This window comes from Nicotiana tomentosiformis, chromosome 5 (assembly GCF_000390325.3).
Source record: "Nicotiana tomentosiformis chromosome 5, ASM39032v3, whole genome shotgun sequence".
NCBI classification, from domain to species: domain Eukaryota; kingdom Viridiplantae; phylum Streptophyta; class Magnoliopsida; order Solanales; family Solanaceae; genus Nicotiana; species Nicotiana tomentosiformis.
Window position 1 is genome coordinate 132,774,471 of NC_090816.1, and position 21,026 is coordinate 132,795,496.

Below are 21,026 nucleotides of genomic sequence, written 5' to 3' on the forward strand. Positions count from 1 at the left end.
GCGTATTATTCGGCCGGCCCAAATCCATGTGGCAAAGGCCCAAATGCTGTTTCCCATATTTCCAACTCATAGGAAACTCTTATGTAAAAATAAAATAAAATAATATAAAATAAAAAATAAACATGAATTAAAATAGGCAAAAAAAATATAAGGTTGAAATTGTACGTGTCTATAAATTTCACTTGGCAAAATGTTGAAGTTCTGAATAAAAATCACTATATTTTACTAGAAATACCTTGTCCAATAAATATAACCAAAAAAAGGTGTAAAACAACAAATTTATAAATTTCATTTTTATTTCCTTTCCTTTCCTTTCCTCAGACTCTCTCCTAATAAAGTAATTACGGCTGCAGCAACAATCCCAACCTAACATAAAATCAATGCAAAGTATTTAGATTCTGTCCTTATTCCAGTCGGCGAAGTTTCCTATTATTATATTATTATTATTATTATTTCTTTACTTTCTCCTTTTCCTATATTACTTACTTGTCACCTCCTCTTTCACATTCTGCCACTTCAACAAAAATCCCTTTCATATGCTCTCTTAATTCCGCCAAAGTTCTCTGCTTTTTTCACTTTTCTGAAATATGGGTCTCTGGGATTCTTTACTCAACTGGCTTCGTAGGTAATAAAGTTTCCTCCTTTTTGCTTTTTTTTTTTTTTTAAAGAAACCCCTTTTTATTTATTTCTTGTTTTGTTGAAATTATATATGGAGAATTGGATTGAATTGAATTTGATTTTCTGGGTTTGTCTTTCTTGCTAAAGGTATTCTTTTTCGTAGCTCAATTTTTTCGATAACTGTGGTTTACCTTCCAGCTTTTGTGCACTTCGACAAATTCCATGGCCGCCTAACTTCCACCAAGACTTGGAGAGTGGGAGGAAGAGAGAGGAAATGAATTTTTGTTTTTTATCTGTTTTAATTTATGTCCTTAGCTTGTAACAATAGCTTTAGTACATTACTTAGTATCAGTCGAGCATTTTCGTATTCCTGGATTTCTGTTTTTACTTGTTGTTGATTTCGTTTCGGTTTTCTGATTGCATTACTTAGTGTTAGTCTTGTATTTTCACTTCAGTTTTCCGATTGGTTTGCTTGTTGTTGCCCCTTCCTTTTATCTTTCCTGAGTCTAGGATCTACCGGAAACCGCCTCTCTGCCTTCTTAAAGGTAGGGGTAAACTACCCTTACCAGACCCCATTTGTTGTTGTTGTTCTTGTTGTTGTTTAATTTCTATGATAATAGAAATTGAGAAGTGAAAGTTGGAATTTGGATTAGAAGAATTAAGTTGTAAGCGCAGGATTTGCTCTTTGGGTCCTGTTGCCCTCTTTTATGGTTGATAGTTTTTGTTCATCTTGCATTAGCTTGAAATGTTTAAGAATTTAAAAAGAAAATTACTTTGGCTGGATTGTAAAAGCTATGATGCTGATAATCAAATAATATTCATTCCATAAATTATCTGGAAAATTGACTTTGTGGTTTGATTTTCTTACATTTTACTTATTGGGGCAATTTGCTTTTGGTGAAGGAGGGGCTTATGGAACTAAGTTAATGGATGCGTCATTTTAGAGTAATTAATAGCGTTAGTAGTTAAACCAGTAGCTCTTGTGAGTTCTTACTATTCAGTTTTTTCCTTGTAAACTCAAATTCATGCGAGCCTGAGTGACATTGTTGATACCTAGTTTCTTATTTGTTTTCTTGTTCAGCCTATTCTTTAAACAGGAAATGGAACTTTCCTTGGTTGGTCTTCAAAATGCGGGGAAGACATCTCTTGTCAATGCCATTGCTGTGAGGACCTTATATGCTCTCTTTCCTCTTCCCTCTTCCCCTATCCCTTTATCATTTTGACGGTAACATTTTTTAACATACGTATTTTGATCTTTATCAGACTGGAGGCTACAGCGAGGACATGATTCCGACGGTTGGTACCTTGTCCTCACAGAATTAAATTAGCAATCTTGATTTCTCTCGTTTTACTTGCTCAATAAAGTTCCTTACAATTAGGTTGGATTTAATATGCGTAAAGTTACAAAAGGAAATGTTACCATAAAACTCTGGGATCTTGGAGGCCAAAGGAGATTTCGTACGATGTGGGAGCGCTATTGTCGGGGTGTCTCTGCGATATTGTAATTCCTAATCTTGATCTCTATCCTTATCTGTCTCCTCAAATTTGTTTACTTATTTCTTTGGTTTAATACAACATGCACTTAATGCTTTTGCCCGAATTCATTATTTTGACACTTAAAGGGATGAAACTGTTCCCGAGCTATGCACCTCAAGTTTCATTAACACCGTGCAAGGTTCCGCAAATTAAATAAATTTATAAGCATCCCATTGTAGTTGCTGCGTTTTTTGTGGGTAGGGGAAAGTACTGGGTGCCTTCTTTCTCGCGGCCATGTTATTTTCCCTGCCTTAAGTTAACATCACTGTTGTTGGTTTTCGTTGAGTGTGTCATACCTACACTTGCCTCATCATCGTCGTTGGTAGTTGGATGGCTTATGTCCATGATACTACACAGCTTTATTGACTTCTCAGTTATAGCTTGCTTTCTGTTATTAACAAGGACTATAAGTAAGAAAAAAAGAATGCTAGAGAATACTTTTTGTTGAAGACATAAAGTAAGCATGCAAAAGTGTGTTCTTTCTAACCGTTCAGTTTTAAATGAGAAGGTCACACTTCAACATGGTAGCAAAGTAGGCAAAGGCAATGAGTTTAATCTCACAGCTATCGATTATCCATTATCAAAAAGAATTTTCACGTGTTTGGTCTATGAAAAAGAATTAGACCTGCACGTAAGGGGGCGTGTTAAAGATATAATTACGTATATGAAAGTGTCTCTTTAACAGCTTAGCTTTTAGATGAAATTGTCACGCGGTTCAGCAGTAGTACTTGGAAACTTCCTTTCATTTGTAGTGATGGTGTTCTTTTTCATCTATTTTTTTTTTGGAAACTACAGCTTAACTTTGAGGCGTTAAGTACGAAGTGACTCTGCATTTCGTATTCATGTTGAATTGACATAGGAAATTTTATGCGACAGGTATGTTGTTGATGCTGCCGATAGAGACAGTGTACCTATAACCAGAACTGAGTTACATGAGCTTTTGAAGAAACCTTCATTAAGTGGGATACCTTTGCTTATCTTGGGAAACAAAATTGACAAATCAGAAGCTCTTTCGCAGCAGGCGTTGGTCGATCAACTGTAAGTAGCTGAACGTTAGCCCCTACATAAGAATTTCTTTGGCAGAATACATAGACAGACACCTAAACTTGTCACGTGTCTAGATAAAAAAAATCCTGAGAAGTTTAGGTTATCGTCTTATGTATGCTGTCAAAGTCTTCCTTTTTACGAATTCTCTTTCTTAATTATGATGCCTGTTGCATCTCAGAGGTCTTGATTCAATAACGGATAGAGAAGTCTGCTGCTACATGATCTCGTGCAAGGATTCTGTAAATATCGATGCTGTTATCGATTGGCTAATTAAGCACTCAAAGACCGCGAAATGAAGCGCGCTACCAGGCTTCTGGATGCCTATCGCGGAGGATAAAGTAATCTGGAAATTAGAATGTAGTATTTGAGGGTCTTGAAATGATCTGCAAATGTATTTTCTGGCTGATCTTTCTTTGTTGGTTCAATATAGCTGATTACAGTTCTGTGTAATTTAAGCGTTTAAACAGTCATAACTCATACATCTTTCATTATGAATTTACGTTGTTTGTTGTGCTTCTAAGATAATACATTGGGATTTTAATTTTTTAATTAATCGAAAAATCCTTGAGGGTCAGTTGGTGTACGGTTCGAAAGCGGGTGAAATTCAAAAATAGTTAGATTTACGAGTGGTAATTGAAAAATAGCCACAGTTTCAAAAGTAATCGAAATTTAGTCATTTTTCATGTAAAGATAAATCTGAACGAAAATACTATTCAAAATCCGAAAAATATTCCAGCATAATATACTGGAGTTCGAATTTTTTACATGTGAACTTCTAGTATAATATACTGGAGTTCTAGTATATTATATTCCAGATAATATACTGGTCCAGCATAATATGATGGAAGTTCATACACAGGTGCTCTAATCTCCAGCATATTATGCTGGAACTTTCCGTGTGCTGGAGTTCCAGCATAATATGTTGGAAGTTAATACACAGATGCATCAATCTCCAGCATATTATGCTGGAACTTTCCATGTTGCAGCAAAATAGTGACTATTTTTTATTGACTTTGCATCCGCTGGTTATTTTTCAATTATCAATTCTAAAACTGGCTAGCCCGTACTATTTTTACTTCGAAAGTCGGTGAATAATAGATCCGTCCTACCTTCTCTCACTTAAAAACCATGCTTTCCTAACGCGCACACAAACCTTAAACCAAATAATCTCTAAGCTGTCCACGAAAATGGAAATCATAGAGAAGCTGAACAACAGACCAACAACAACTAATACGCCTCAATTACATGTTAGTTAGGGTTGGCAAAATGAATTTTATCTGTTCATGTCATTCTATTTAAAAATGTCTAAGTCATTTACTATTGAAAAAGATTCTAACATTAGAGGTTCTCTAACATTTTCTAATATGGCCAAAACTTAATCACGATTATAACCTACACTAACATGAAAAATCGAAAATCGTGCTTAATTCCTTTTTTATGGTCCTAAAATACCGAAAAATAAAGAACGGTTATGGTGAGGCAAAGGCTATAGTTCATTAGATCGTTTCTGATGGGCCCATAAAATTTGAGGCGATTCGCGGCAGGTTGCCTGAATTCATAAAGATGACGTGAATATTAGTACACGAAAAAAGGGAAAGTGTTAGAATTCCTGCTTTATAGTCCTAAAACGCTAAAAAAGAGGAACGGTCATGCCGAAGCAATAACTATGGTTCATTAGGTCATTTCTGATGGGCTTACAAAATTTTAGGCGATTCGGAGCCGATCGCTTGAATTCATAAATATGGCGTGGACATTAGCACACGAAAAATCAGAAATCGCGTTGAATATCGAAAATCACACTGAATTCTTATTTCATGGCCCTAAAATACCAAAAAAAATGAGGAACAGTCAAGGAAAAATAATGACTATGGTTCATTAGGTCGTTCATGATTGACCCACAAAATTTTAGGCGATTAGAGGCCCGTCGTCTGGATTCATGAAGATGACATGGACATTAGCACATGAAAAATCAAAAATTGTACTGGATTTCTGTTTTATAGCCCTAAAACGCCAAAGAACAGTCATGGCGAAGTAATGACTATGGTTCATTAGGTCGTTTCTGATGGGCCCACAAAATTTTAGGCGATTAGGGGTCGGTCTCCCAAATTCCTGAAGATGGCGTGGACATTAGCACACGAAAAATCAAAAATCGTGCTGAATTCCTGTTTTATGGCCCTGAAATGCCAAAAAATGAAGAATAGTCATGGAGACGCAATGACTATAGTTCATTAGGTCATTTCTGATGGGTCCATAAAATTTTAGGCGTTTTGGGGCCGGTCGCCCGAGTTCATGAAGATGACGTGGACATTAGCACACGAAAAATTGAAAATCATGTTGAATTCTTTGTTTTATGGTCCTAAAACTCCAAAAAATGAGGAACGGTCATGGCGAAGCAATGACTACGGTTCATTAGGTCATTTCTGATGGGCTCAAAAATAATTAGGCGATTCGGGACCGGTCGCCCGAATTTATTAAGATGACATGGACATTAGCACACAAAAATCAAAAATCGTGCTAAATTCATGTTTTATGGCCCTAAAATATATATAAATGAGAAAAGGTCATGACGAGACAATGACTATGGTTCATTAGGTCTTTTTGATGAGTCCACAAAATTTTAGGCGATTCGGGGCCGGTCGCCCTAATTCATGAAGATGGCGTGGATAATAACATACGACAAAATTGAAAATCGTGCACAATTTCTGTTTTATGGCCCTAAACGCCAAAAAACGAGAAATGGTCATGGCTACGCACTGACTATGGTTCATTAGATTATTTCTGATGGGCCCACAAAATTTTAGTCGCAGGTCGCCCGAGTTCATGAAGATGGCGTGGACATTAGCACACGAAAAATCAAAAATCGTGTTGAATTCGTGTTGAAATGAGCTAATAAACCATAGACATTGTCTCTCTAAAACACCAAAACAAACGGAACAGTCATAGAGAGACAATGTCTATGGTTTATTAGCTCATTTCTGATGGAACCACTAAATTTTAGGCGATTCGTAGTCGGTCGCACGAATTCATAAAAATGGCATAGACATTAGCACGCGAAAAATCGAAAATAGTACTGAATTCATGTTTTATGGCTCTAAATTGCCATAAAAAAAGAACCGTCTTGGAGAAGTAATGAATATGATTCATTAGGTAGTTTCTAACGGGCCTACAAAATTTTAGGCGAATAGGGGTCGGTCGCCAGAATTCATGAAGATAGCGTGGACATTAGTATCTGAAAAATCGACAATCGAGTTGAATTCCTTTTTTATAGCCCTAGAACGCCAAAAAATGAGGAACGGTCATGGCGAGACAATGACTATGGTTCATTAGCTCATTTTTATAGGCCCACAATATTTTAGGTTTCGGTGTTGGTCACCCGAATTCATGAAGATGATGTGGGCATTAGCCACCAAAAATCGAAAATCGTGCGTAATTCCTGTTTTACAGCCCTAAAAGTCAAAAACGAGGAAAGGTCATGGTGAGGCAATGACTATAGTTTATTAGGTCATTTCTGATGGGCTCACAAAATTTTAGGCATTTCGGGATGGGTCTCCCGAATTTATGAATATGGGATGGGTATTAGCAAATGAAACTTTGGAAATCGTGTTAAATTCGTATTTTATGGCCCTAAAATGCCAAAAATCGAGGAACGAACGAAGCAATAACTATAGTTTATTAGCTCATTTCTGACGAGCCCACAAAATTTTAGACGATTCGGTGTTGGTCACTTGAATTCATGAAGATGGTGTTGGGATTAGCACACAAAAAATCGAAAATCATGCTGAATTCCTATTTTATAACCTTAAAAGGCCAAAAAATAGAAACGATCATGGTGAGATAATTACTATAGTTTATTAGGTCATTTCTGATGGCCCACAAAATTTTAGGTATTTCGGGACCGGTAGCTCGAATTCATGAAGAAAACATGGGTATTAGCGCATGAAAAATTGAAAACCGTGCTGAATTCGTATTTTATAGTCCTAAAATGCCAAAAATAATTAGGAACGGTCATGGCGAAGCAATGACTATGGTTCTTTAACTCGTTTCTTATGGGCCCACAAAAATTTATGCGATTCGATATCGGTCGCCCGAATTCATAAAGATGACATAGACATATTAGCACACCAAAAATTAAAAATCGTGTTGAATTCCTATTTTACGGCCCTAAAATGCCAAAAAATGAGGAACGGTCATGACGAGGTAATGATTATGGTTTATTAGGTCGCTTCTGATGGGCCCACAAAATTTTAGGCACTTCGGGGTCAGTCTCCTAAATTCATGAAGATGGCGTGGATATTAGCACACGAATAATCGAAAATCGTGCTCAATTTATATTTTATGGCCCTAAAACGCTAAAAAATGAGGAACGGTCATGGCAAGGTAATGACTATGCTTCATTAGATCGTTTCTTATGGTCCCATTTTAGGCGATTCGGGGTCGGTCGTCCGAATTCATGAAGATGCATAGACATTAGAACACGAAAAATTGGAAATCGTGCTGAATTCATATTTTGTGACCCTGAAATGCAAAAAAATAAGGAACGGTCATGGCGAGGTAATGACTATGATTCATAAGCTCGTTTCTGATGGGGCAACAAAATTTTATGTGTTTTGGGATTGGTCGCCCGAATTCATGAAGATAGCGTGGACTAAGCACACGAAAAATAAAATATCATATTGAATTCATGTTTTATGACCCGAAAATGCCCAAAAACAAGCAATGGTCATGGCGAAGCAATAACTATAGTTCATTGAGTCATTTCTAATGGACCCATAAAATTTAAGACGATTCGGGGTTGGTCGTCCGAATTCATGAAGATGGCGTGAATATAGCACACGAAAAATCAGAAATCATACTAAATTTCTGTTTTATGGCCCTAAAACGTAAAAAAAAATGAAGAACGATCATAACGAGACAATGATTATGGTTCATTAGGTCGTTTCTGATTGTAAAAAGGTTTAACATAATACTCTGTATTCTTTAGCCATCAATCTAGCCTTCAATCCTTTAATTGTTCCATCAATTTTTTGTTGACTTTATATATTCGCATGTAGCCCTTATCGAGCCCAAGATCTTATTGGAAATGAAAAAATCTTGAATAGGCGGCCAACTTTTTGGAGAGAGCAATGTTCATAGACCAGTGAGCAGAAATACAACTCCATTAACTGCTTGGCGGGCATGATAGGTGATAGTATTACACCCTTCTCAAAAGAACCGTATGTGACACTCTAACGTCATGAATTCTTATGAATATAGGTCTCTCATTGAGTGGAATAAAGAAGGTTTTGAAGAAAAAAAATAAATAGCTCATTTATAATCAGTGGATACTCGTAATATTACAACCGTTCTCACAAAATAGAAACCAAAAAGGAAAACTAAATGGTCTTATCTTTGAAGATTTTCTGTAGTCAATATAAAACATTATAATCTATATCTATATCTATCTATCTATCTATATATTATTATAAAAGCACGAATATTTTATGCTAAATGTTGAACGACAAAAATATTCTTGAAACTTCGATTGACTTTTATGCCCTTAAATAGTTGTATAATTTAAGAATATAATTGTAATTACCCAGGGTTAGAATTCTTTTCAGATTTAAATTGCACATATGCAACCCTACAAAGTTTATAGTTTATTTCTATTAGGATTCATATTAGATATGATTTACATTGTTCAATCAAAGTTAAACTTTTCACTAGGATTCTTATAATTTATACACTTAGAATTCTTGTCATCAGTGACACATAGTTCAAGGGAAATCCGATTATTTTATATAAGTTCTCTTCTCTTATTATATCTTTACTCCTCTGCGTATTGTCTCGGAGCTTGATATTTTTATATTTTAGTTTTGAATTCCATATATAATATCATTGGTGATTGATACTTCTTGAGATTTAAGTGATTTTTGTGGATTGTAATTGCTCATCCAATTTTTAGTAACTTCAAATTATTCACATGAATTGGTTATAAGTTTAAATTTTCGTAGACTGAAATATTTTATAATGTGTTTAATATCAAGATTGAACTGAAAAGACAATTTAAAAGTAAACAAAAATTACTATAATACTTAGGAATGTATTTTTACTATATTATTTGCATGAAATTCTATACAGACTAGACGCTAATAGATATTGTGTAACTTAAAATACTGGTAACTTCTGAATTAGAGCTAAAAATTAACATATAATGGAATCAATAATTAAATATTAAAAAAATAGATTGTAAAATTTCACTTATAAATTTGAAAATCACAAGTACATATTTTAATGTTAAAAAATTTAGTCTGCATAAGATTTTGTTTCATATGGTATGAGTATGATTCTTTGGAAGGAAATTAGGTGGAATGACTTCTTTGAGTGTGTTTTCTTGGTTATACATCGCTTTAACGATTTTCAATAGTTTATAAGTTAGAGTAAAATAAAGATATTTAAGAAACTTTGCGATGATTCTAAAAATAAAAATTGAGGTTGCTAAGAGCAGACACTTTCTACTGTTGAGTACTGAATAATTTTTCTCAGACAATAAATGATTAATGATATTTAGCTACTCAGTGTAAAAAGTATTATCTAATTATATTTTTATTCAAGTAATAATACTGCCTAATTATTGAGCTCTAGAAAACGTCTTTTCATTTGAAAAATTTGCCACTCATTGATACAATTATTGAAAGAACTATATCTCTTGTCATATATATATTTTTAATTTAATATGAATTTATAAAAGTGTTTTATCATATAATTTGTTTTTATAGATTAACGCGAAAAATTACGTGCAACACACGTGAATAGAAATTAGTATTATTATAAAAGCATGAATACAATGTCGGTTTACAAAAATAATCTTATAATATTAAGCATAATAACTCATAATAAAAGGATATAACCGGAATTTATAGCCTTATAATCCTATTAGTTTTAGGACATCATACTATACGTTAGGAATCCTACATGATTACCGTTAGGAATCCTATTAGTATAATTACTTTCGGGCTGTCTAATTCATATAAAATTGAATAAATAAATATTTTTAGTCATGTAATCCTATTACTTTTAGGATATACTTCTTAAAAATTTCTATTACTAATTTAATTTGAAAACGTATTATAATGTCATATTTCTAATTTAATTTGAAAATATATTATATTGTCCAAATTCATTTAGAAAAAGGATAGCCTATATTATTATAAAAGCATAAATGCAATATTAATATACCAAAATAACCCTAAATTATTAAACGGAAGAACTCATAGGAAGAGGACATAACTGTAATAACCTATTTTTGGACTACAATATCTTCTATGCTAATTTTTAATATTTAAGATTTTAAAATTAATAAAATTTTATCTATTAAATTATTATTAAAAATAGGTAGGAAGGTTTAATAAAATTAATTTCATAAGAATCCTCCGTATTGTCAATACATTACCACTCCATAATGTCCAATACCAGGAAAAAATAAAAGTAATATTAAATGGACTGCATAAAGTGTTAAAATTGAGAAAAAAATACCCCCACGATAATATATTTTTATATTATATTTGAACTATTTTTCTACTCAAATAATATTTTTTTAATCAATTTTTTGTGTAATATCTAAAAATACCTAATTATTAAACAACAACTAAGAAAATATTTAAGAATATAAATGTGTAAGAAAGTGAACAAAAATAGTTGGTAAGAGTCAATACCACTAATGATTCCACAAATATAAAGATACAAAAGTGAAATATCATATCAATCTTTTACTCTTTGAAAATAAAATTTATGGTGGATAGAATTATAATTAAGATTAAATATTCAAAATAAGAGATGAACTAATATTAAGATCTGAATCAACATAAAATAAAATATTTTTTATGTTAAAACCAAATAATTAAATATTTTAATTAACTATTTAGCAAGAGAATCCAATTCCATTATTTTTTAAATCCATCATATGAGTAAAATTCTTATTCAAGTTTAAAAAAAAATCTTAGGGTACATAAATTTACTCCATAAAAAGAGCGTTAGAACACAAAGTAAAAAGGTTAGTATATTATTAAAAATCAAAATGCTATACAAGTATCTGGGGAAGCAAAATCAAAGCTAAATCCTAAACAAGAACAAGTTTTCAAGACTATATTATAAAGAATCGACTCTGTTATAATAAAATTATTCTTTGTAGATGCCTCCGGCGGGATCGAAATAATATTTCCATATCATGCATTACTTGCAAATATCATATCAAGAGGCATGACATTGTTAGTGATAATAGCATGTGGTGTACCAACAACGATTTTATTGTGAGACCACCCACTTTAGATTTGATATACCTCTTCAAACAACTTAAATAACCATTACAAATATATCAAAGCACAACAATGATGCTTAATTTATAAGGAAAGCAAAATTAATAATATGGGATGAAGCACTTATGGCTAAGTGTCAAACGATCGAAATAATTTTCTGAAGTTCTAGAGATATATTGGATATTAACGAACCATTTGGTAATGATTTGGGATGCGATTTATGTCAAGTACTACCAGTAGTTCCAAAATCGACAAAAGCAGACACCGTAAAAGCTAGCTTGCCAAAGTTATACTTCTGGTCTCAAATGAAAAAGATTCAACTGACAAGAAATATAAAGTAAGAATAGATCCAGTATTCAGTGTCTTCTTGCTTTGTGTCAGAAACGAAGAAAAGCATCCAATAAAAGATGATTTGGTTCTTCTTGAACACTTGGTTATCAATCCCAATGGTAATAGTAGTACATTTAATAATATAAATATTTCTATCATTAGATTAAAACGTAATTTGTGCAAATCGCATGATAGAATTATAAAGATATCTTAGCTAGCAGAAATGAATATGTTGATCAACTAAATAAAAGGTTGATTGTAAATTTTATAGTAAAAACAAAAAAAAAATTCAATTTTTGACTATGATACCAATAATTATTACCAATAAGAATACGTACATACTTTAATAGCAAATGGACTTCTACCATACATGTTTATTGTCAAATTTATTATTTCTTACATATGTTAGTGTCACCGTTTATATAATAGACTAAGTTAAAATTGATATTCCATTGTATATAGGTTGATTTTGAGGAAAAATATGTCCGTCATGCTACTGAAAAACTTAGATACGCCGAATAGCTTATATAATAGCACACAAATGGTATATAGAAGTTTTGACAATAATGTCATACATGCAAAAATTATGATACTGGTCAATGTGCTTCTATGTATATTCTTATCCCTGAATTCAACTTTCGTCTTCTGAAACTAAGGAATATCCTTTTAAGTTTGTGTGAAAATAATTTTTAGTATGTTTATGTTTTGCAAATATAATAAATAAAGCACAAGGACAAACATTCTAAATATTGGACTATATTTACCACAATATATTTTCTTGCATGAACAACTGTATGTTTCACTTTCAAGAGAGATATCAAGATCGACAACAAGAGTTTTGGTTAAGGCAGAGCAACCAAAGCATTAGGAGGAAACATACACAAAAATATTGTCCACAAAGAAGTGTTCGTTAAGATACCATCACATTAAATATTTTAAAACTATAATATATAATTATCCAACTAACATGACAAAATTGATCATTTGTATAAGTTTTGATGATGTCCTTTTATTTTTAAATTCATGTATTATGCTGATGTAATAGTAATACATTTCGGCATTAAGACGATTGTTGTATTATTATACATAAAATTTCTCTCATTAATTAATTTTTATTATTCTTTCATATAAATAAATGTTCAAATCATCACGTGCCACTATTAACATGCACGTTCATAGATACGGGTATTTCTAAAGAAGTCCTATTAACATTAGACAATATATAGTTTAAAAGAATAAGAATTCAAAAATCCATTTGTCTTGAATTAGCTTTCCCAATGAACGCTTGACGACGCCGTTTCTTCTTCTTGGTGCATTTCAAAAGGAAACTTTGGTGTTTTTTCACCATGTTGGTATGGCCTAGCTGTGATCAATCTTTATTCACATAAAAGAAACCAAGAAATTAATAAAAAAATGATAGTGTTATTAAAACATAAAAAAAACTTATGAAAAGATAATCTCTCCCTCTTTAAATTTGGCTCTCTTATTTTTCCTATTGAGGGTTGATATGACAAGTGACTAATTTTCCCCCAAGAAAATTAATCTTTCTTTAATAAATTGTAAGATGAATACTAGAAATTGTAATTTTCTTTATCCGAGATTTATCACGTTCATGAGGATTTGTTAGAATTTTTTAAATACTGTAACAAAAATAGTAATAATAATAATAATAATAATAATAACAATAATAATAATAATAATAATAATAATAATAATTATTATTATTAAATTTATTATACCTATGCTTTCTCTTCTCCAAAAATCGGGCAAGGGTTGCTTTACGAGCCATAGCCAGTGCTGCAAATATAAAATTTAGATTTATTTAAATAATATAAAAATAGAGAAGTAATGAAATTTAAAAATTAAAAAAAAAAGAACCAAGAGCTGCTACCTCCTTTAGCATAATTTGTGGATGTATTTGGTGTTGAAGGCTCAGATTTATTTTCTTCATATTTTTCTTTATTTGCCTTTTCTAAAATCTCATTCATGTGGAGAGTCGTTGATTTAGAAGCCAAGTCCATTATTAGTTCAGCCTATATAATTCAAAAAATAAGAATATTACATTGTTAATATATACTAAAGTAACAAATTAAAACAGCCGCACGAAAAGGAAAATAGATATAAGAAATAATTCCAAGAACCTTTTCTGGTGTGATATCCTGAAAAATATGGACCTCACCCATGTAGAATATGGTCAACGTTGACTCAGGTTTCCTCAAGTGGTCAGAATTTTTCCTGTAAAATAATTTTTTTTATATAACAAAATAAAAAATCACCATACTGTTTGTAATATAGTATTTTTTTTTTTTGTACTACAACTTCAAATAGTTTATTAAGAAACTATGAAAATACCTGGAATCTTTTGTGGTGAATTTGTAATTCTTTAGGGATGAACTTTTTGAATTACTGTAAATTATTGGGGAGGAGTTGTAATTCTGGAAAATAGAAGAAAGAAAATTCGATTAAATTTAGTTTATGAGAATATTTTAATTAATAAATGAAGGAATTAGAATTCAACAAGAAATTGTGAAGAACCTGAAAAACTCGGCTTTCAGCTTGAGTAGCTAAGTTAGCAATAGATGAAAATGGCCACTTCATCCCAGAAGCTAATGCCAAACATAAAGAAGAAGAATAGTTAGCATATGCAAATGACACAGAGAGAAAAAAAAAACTTTGAATCGCTTTTGTTAGGAAATGCTTTAACCTTTAATATGAAAAAAATTCGATACGAATCTGGATATATTCGAACTCCAATACAGATAAAGAATAAGCGAACACAAGTGAAAAACGAAAAAAACAAAGAAAAAAAGTTATTTTTGGTTGAGGACGACTTTTAAACATTTGATGGATCCCAAAATTTACTATATTTGCTGTGAGATAAGTAGATAAGATTGCAACTTAATTACTTATCTTTTGTAAATGAATTTAATATAGCTTATATGATATTTATAAGAATATATGCACACCACACTTAAAAGGATAAGGTTTTCGTTGTATTAGAAATTCTTTTTTCCTAATCATTGACGAAATCAAAAAATTCAATAAGAGTGTTTAAATTTTGAATATTATTTATTTGTGGGCTATACAAGAATGTTCAAAGTCTATTTTTTATTAATAATAAATAATATTTTATCTAATATATAATATAATTTTTTGACGAAGGATATTCAGTTTGAACAAACATATAGTTTGGCCTCTGTTCCTAATCATACATCTTTAGAGGCCGGCCGACATCACCTGTGAACACCATTTTAAGAGGCAAAATTTATTAAGACGAATTTTGTAATTTCAACTGAATTCTTTGTTTTTAACTCAAATATTGTACATATATACATGCATTTTTTGCTTAATTCCCCATCCTTTTTTCCATTCTGAACATATTATCTTTTTGCCTCTGGAGTCTATTCCCCATCTTTTTTTTAATATATCTTTTGATTTCCAACTCGGGTCCAGTACATGCCAGAGCTCGACTATATAAGAATTCACCTCGCGTAAGGTCTATTTAAGAGGGGAAGTGTTCCCTAACGGGAATTTTGCCATACCCAAAGCTCGAATCCGAGACTTTTGATTAAGGGTAGAGAAATCTTATCTATCCCACCACAACCCATGTTGTTGGTCTTCTTTTCTTCACTTGCTTTCAGCCATGTCGATCCATGTCTATTCAACATTATGTTCTTTTATTTCATTGGAACTAGTGGTGGTAATTGGGCGGGTTATGTCGGATTTGGGCGGGTTAAAAATGGGTTGAGCAAAAATAAATTGAGTCTCAACCCGTCCATATTTCATACGGGTCAAAAACGAGTTGGGTGTCAAATGGGCGGGTTGAATATGGGTTAACCCATAATATATAAGTGTAATATTTTTTCAAGTGCAATTTATAATTTTCCTTTTGCTCATGTTATTTAGTGACATAAGCTTAACTGGAATAATATATACTCTTCTTCATTAAATTTATTCAAATTTGACTATCATATTGTAAACTTAAGTTACTCTTTCAAAAATATGACAGTTTTCATTTTGGGAAGAAAATGTGTTTAATGCATATCAAGCAATATCACTAATAATATATGACTCTGTGCATTTTTCACTTTGTTCATATATTGTCTGCAATCCAAAATAAAACTAACAAATTCAAAAAAAATATATACACTATAAATAGAAAGATACTATTTATATTCAAAAATATATTCAAATAATTCACTAATAATATATAATTATGTACAAATTCAACGTTGAAATATGTGTTCCATAACTAAAAAGAAAATACTATTTTTTTGGTTGAAAAAGAAAGTACGCTTTCTACAATATGAAAAAAAAATACTCAATTTGTTGAAATGAAAGAAAATATTTTTTTACATAATGAAAAAAAAACTCATTTTATTGAAATGAAAAAAAATATTTTTTCTACGTCATTTTATTGAAGTGAAAGAAAATACTTTTTCTATTTTATGAAAGAAAGTACTTCTTTTGTTGAAATGAAACAAAAAACTTTTTTTACATCATGAAAAAAGAAAATACTCATTTTGTTAGAAATGAAAAAGAAAGAACTCTTAATAATATTTTTATTGAGTTGGATGGTAAGTGGGTGTGGGTGTTGGGTGGGTGGGGTTTGGGGGTTTGGGGTGAGGATGGGTTGGGAGGGATGTGGAATAGGGTGGAGAAGATTGAAAAATGTTTTCGCGTTCTCTTGATAAGGAAAATATTTTCTAAAATATTTAAGTCAACCAAATATGGAAAAAAAAATACTCACATAGTCAACTATAGTGAGAAAAACATACAAGGAAGAGGAATTGAAATACCTTTATAGCATTTTCAATTTAAAAAATGATATCATTTATTTTGAATGAGCAAAAGTTTGGAAGATAACCGATTAAGCTAACCCATATTTCATCATGAATAACCATATTCCTATGCGTTGAATATGGGTTGAAGCCCAAATTTTACCCAACTTAAATATTAATCATCCAACTCATTAAAATATGGACGGATTGGGCGGGTTGACAAAATGGGCTCATTTTGCCAGCACTAATTGGAACTAAAATTATATTAGCTTTAGTATGAATTATTCGAAAAAACAAAAGGTTTTGCGTGAATTATCTAAATAACTTAGATTTACTTTGACAACAGACTATTAATGATCATAAACAATGAATTTTACTTAATTATGATCAGCAAAAAGAGAAGTTAATTTCTTGATATAATACCCAAACATAATTAACTACAAGAAGAAGCTCAATTCAATAAAGATTATAACTAAGATAGGTCTGCTACTATTACTTAATTAACCCAAAAACAACTCTTTTTGAATTGGAAAAGGAAGCAAAAAAAAAAAAAGATTAATCACAAGGAATTAATGACGTGATCAAAATAAGTAAGAACTGAAGAATCGAACGGAAGTTATTGTAAATATAAAAAAGAAAAGTATTTATGAATATCTGAAAATAACATAAGAAGGCTAATAACAAAGGCTAGAGTAAAAGATACAAGTACTGAAAATCATTTTAATTAACAAATTTCATTTCCATATATTCTTTTTCAGTCAATTGAATTTACTCTCATTTGAGATCTACTTACAATAATGAACCCTAATAAATCTTAGCGCAAGACGTCGTGTTATAATAACCCTAAATAGATTTCATTTCTTAGTTTGACCATATTTTCCCAATTAAATAAATTATTTCTTACTTCCAAAATCAAATCTCAAATCAGTCTACAATTTTTTTTTCCCAGGAACTCAAAAAGAATTTTCTTTTTTATTTCTGTACTGGTAAATATATGAGAAAAAGATTTGCTTTTTTACCTTTGGTGTGTTGCTTCGCCATTTCTGATTGTGGTCTGGTGTTGAGGTCCATGAAATCTATCTCAATTCTTGAATCCATTTTTTCACTTTCTCAAAGATTTAGGATACAAAAATAGAAATCAAGAATTGGATATAAATAAGAAAATATGTTCTGATTAAACTCTTAAGAAAGAACCAAAAGAAGAATGAGTATAAGTGTTTTGATGAGCTCCATGCAATAAGAGACTACAAATTGATGGAACATTAAAAGCAGAAGAAAAAGAAGAAAACAGCCATTAAAATCTATAAAATTAGACAGAAAAACCACGTGCTGATTGGTAGCCACAACTTGTTACTTGGTTCGGTATCCGCATTAAAGTCCGACTAATTAAGATTCACGTCGTATAAGACTCATTACAGGAGAAACCATTTTCTTCTTGGTGACGGTATTTTTTGGAAAAAAAATATTGTATGGCCTCTTTGAAAATATAACCGAAAAATATTTTTTTTATATATATATATACACACACACATTGTTGTAGTTTTATATTTATGTGGCTATCAGATGTAAATAATTTCGATCGCAGACTAAAAGTGATATTTGCCTTTTTTTTTTTCCGTTCTCAAAGCTCAAATTCGAGACCTCCAATTATGGTGGAGACAGAGGCGTATGCAATGTATAAGCTATCGGTTCAATAACCCATAGCTTTCGCGCATATTATGTATTTTTGCGCAAAAAATTATTAAATATGTATAAATAATAAATTTAAATCTATTAAATTAAATGAAATATGGTAAAATTATAAATCTAAACCCATAAAATTTAAAATCTGAGTTCGCTGGGAGAATATATTGTATCTATCCCACCAAATCCGTGATGGTATTTGTTGATTTTATTTTCTTCTTCTTCATCATCTTTTTCTTTTCTTTCTCTTTTTTTCATGACGTGTTAAATGATTGGTTGGTATTTAGCCGAGTAATATCGACGTATTGCTTTCATGTTACAGAAATGTTTAAAACGAGGGTCGGCCTACGTACGTCTCATTCAAATCGAATGTCTATATATCCACTCCAAAGGCCGCATTTGATTTGCGAACGTGGCTAAACGATATAGTGAAATGATAAAGGTTTATTTTACAGAAATAAATTCGAGCCATGAGAATATTATTTTCCTCGATAGAAAATGTTAAAGCACCGTAACAAGCTTTTAAAGGTGTGAATTCAAATTAATCGAATCAGTAAATTTTAAGTACTTATGATATTTGAAAGAAAATAACTTTTTGATAAAGTTCTCTCTTGACATTTAAAAAAATATACAAAATTATTTAATATTTTTCCCCAAAAATTTGATTAAATTTTGTAAAAGGTCTTCTTTTATATATATGCTTTTTATTAATATAAAATAATTTTGTTGGTCCATTTTTTGTTTAAATATAACTGAAACGTCAAAGTCGACAATCAAGATACTTTGGTAATATGTGTACTAAAAGGACGTGGCCCTTTTATAGCCTTATTCAGTAATAATGGTGAGAAACGGCTAGTCTTTTATTCATGCTTATCATATTTTCCTCGGACTAAAATACCTATTTCCTCTTTCAATTTAGGGGAACGTAATTGATTAGCATACGAAGTTTAAAACAATCTAATGATATTTATATTTTATAATTATTAAGAATAAAAAAAATTTAAAGTTATAATATTTTTAAAGTTAAAAAATGTCTTTCATTTTAAACTAGACTAAAAAAATAATAATTGACATAATAAGCTGAAAGGGAGGAAGTATATTTTAGATAATATCAATTGTAAAAATAATAGTCTCTGAATTTTTGTTACTAACTAGTAAGATAAGGTTTGATTGTGATGACCCAAAATATCATCTTTAAATTTAATAATTAATTATGTGTTCTAAGACCTCGAAAAGTACTATTTATCATTCCTCGACTTGCGTGCGCAATCAGTAAAAAAAATTTAGAAAGTTTTTATGCGAAAAATGGATTAAAATATGAATTAGAGCTTTAAAACTCAATTGAGTTGACTTTGGTCAACATTTTTAGTAAACGGACTCGGATCAGTATTTTGACAATTTCGGTGGGTCCATATCGTGATTTGGGACTCGGGCGTATGCCCGGAATCAAATTCCGAGGTCCCTAGCTCGAGATATGGAATTTTGATGAAAAATTAAAAGTTAAAGTTCAAATAGTGACCGGATGTCTAATTATGTGCAAACGATCCCGGAATATAATTTTGATGATTTCAACAGCTCCATATGTTGATTTTGGACTTAGGAGTGTGATCGGAATTTTATTTGGAAGTCCGTAGTGAAATTAGGCTTGAAATGGCTAAAATAGGAATTTAAAGTTTGGAAGTTTGACCGGGGAGTTGACTTTTTGATATCGGGGTCGAAATCCAGTTCTGAAAATTTTCATAGTTCCGTTATGTCATTTATGACTTGTGTGTAAAATTTGAGGTCAATCGGAGTTGATTTGATAGGTTTTTACATCAAGTGTAGAAGTTAGAAATTTTAAGTTTCATGAAGCTTGAATGGGAGCATAATTCGTGGTTTTAGCGTCGTTTTATGTGATTCGAGTTTTCAAATAAGTTCGTATGATATTTTAGAACTTGTTAGTATATTTGGTTGAGGTCCCGAGGGCCTCGGGTGAGTTTCGGATGGTTAACGGATCAAAAGTTGGACTTAAAACAGCTACTGTAATTTTTCCTTTCTGTTGGAAATTCTGGCCCAAAATCGAGGCCCAAAAATCGATCTCCCAAAAATAGAGGCCGAGGATCGAGGCCATGGATCGAGGGCTGTCTCGGCAGAATTATAAAAGATGACATTCGTCTCATTCGCCATTTTTAACAAATTAGAGGTTGAGCAGAGGCGATTTTTGATAGATTTTCAAAGAAAAGACATTGGGGGTAAGTGATTCTAACTTGGATTTGGTCTATAAACATAAATATATCATTGTTCTCATCATTTAATTTGTGTTTTGAGATAGAAATTTGGGAAAATTTTAGAAATCTTATAGAAACGAATTTTTGAGATTTCAGTATCGATTCGGAGTCGGATTTGAGTGAAACTGGTATGGTTGGACTCGTAATTTAATGGGTTATCGGATTTCGTAACTTTCGCCAGATTCCGAGACGTGGACCCCACGGACGAATTTTTTATTAATTTCGGGATTTTTTATTTAAAATGTAGTATTTTCTTATAGAATTGATTCCTATAATTTTTAGTGATTGTATCGAATTATTTTGGCTAGATTCGAGCGAGACAGAGTTGGATAATCGTGGAAAAGGTCTTCTAGTGGATTAAATTGGAGCAAGACGAGGTAAGTCTCTTGTCTAATCTTGTGAGGGGGAAATTACCTCATAGGTGATTAAAATTAAATAATTGTTGCTAATTGTGGGGACTACGTACGCATGAG

The 21,026-nt window shown here is 31.5% G+C and overlaps 2 protein-coding genes across 4 annotated transcripts; one reads left to right on the top strand and one right to left on the bottom strand.

Moving 5' to 3' along the window:
* Positions 1-427: 427 nt before the first annotated feature.
* On the top strand, positions 428-3,775 carry LOC104087017 (ADP-ribosylation factor-like protein 8c). Of its 2 annotated transcripts, XM_033653617.2 has the most exons (7): positions 502-625; positions 1,522-1,600; positions 1,700-1,781; positions 1,882-1,914; positions 1,998-2,119; positions 3,031-3,192; positions 3,380-3,775. In XM_033653617.2, exons 3-7 carry the CDS (start codon positions 1,719-1,721, stop codon positions 3,495-3,497), a joined length of 498 nt encoding a protein of 165 aa, XP_033509508.1. In that variant the 5' UTR covers positions 502-625; positions 1,522-1,600; positions 1,700-1,718; the 3' UTR covers positions 3,498-3,775. The 2 variants fall into 2 exon arrangements, with proteins under 2 accessions (XP_009589697.1, XP_033509508.1); XM_009591402.4 differs by lacking the exon at positions 1,522-1,600 and having other exon boundaries at positions 428-625.
* Positions 3,776-12,914: 9,139 nt separating this feature from the next.
* On the bottom strand, positions 12,915-17,945 carry LOC104087018 (protein JAZ7-like). 2 transcript variants are annotated; one of them, XM_009591404.4, is made up of 7 exons: positions 17,623-17,945; positions 14,358-14,428; positions 14,175-14,257; positions 13,964-14,057; positions 13,714-13,855; positions 13,562-13,619; positions 12,915-13,196 (listed from the first exon to the last, which is right to left on the bottom strand). In XM_009591404.4, exons 1-7 carry the CDS (start codon positions 17,699-17,701, stop codon positions 13,088-13,090), a joined length of 636 nt encoding a protein of 211 aa, XP_009589699.1. In that variant the 5' UTR covers positions 17,702-17,945; the 3' UTR covers positions 12,915-13,087. The 2 variants fall into 2 exon arrangements, with proteins under 2 accessions (XP_009589699.1, XP_070031483.1); XM_070175382.1 differs by having other exon boundaries at positions 14,358-14,421; positions 17,622-17,944.
* Between the last annotated feature and the right edge of the window lie 3,081 nt (positions 17,946-21,026).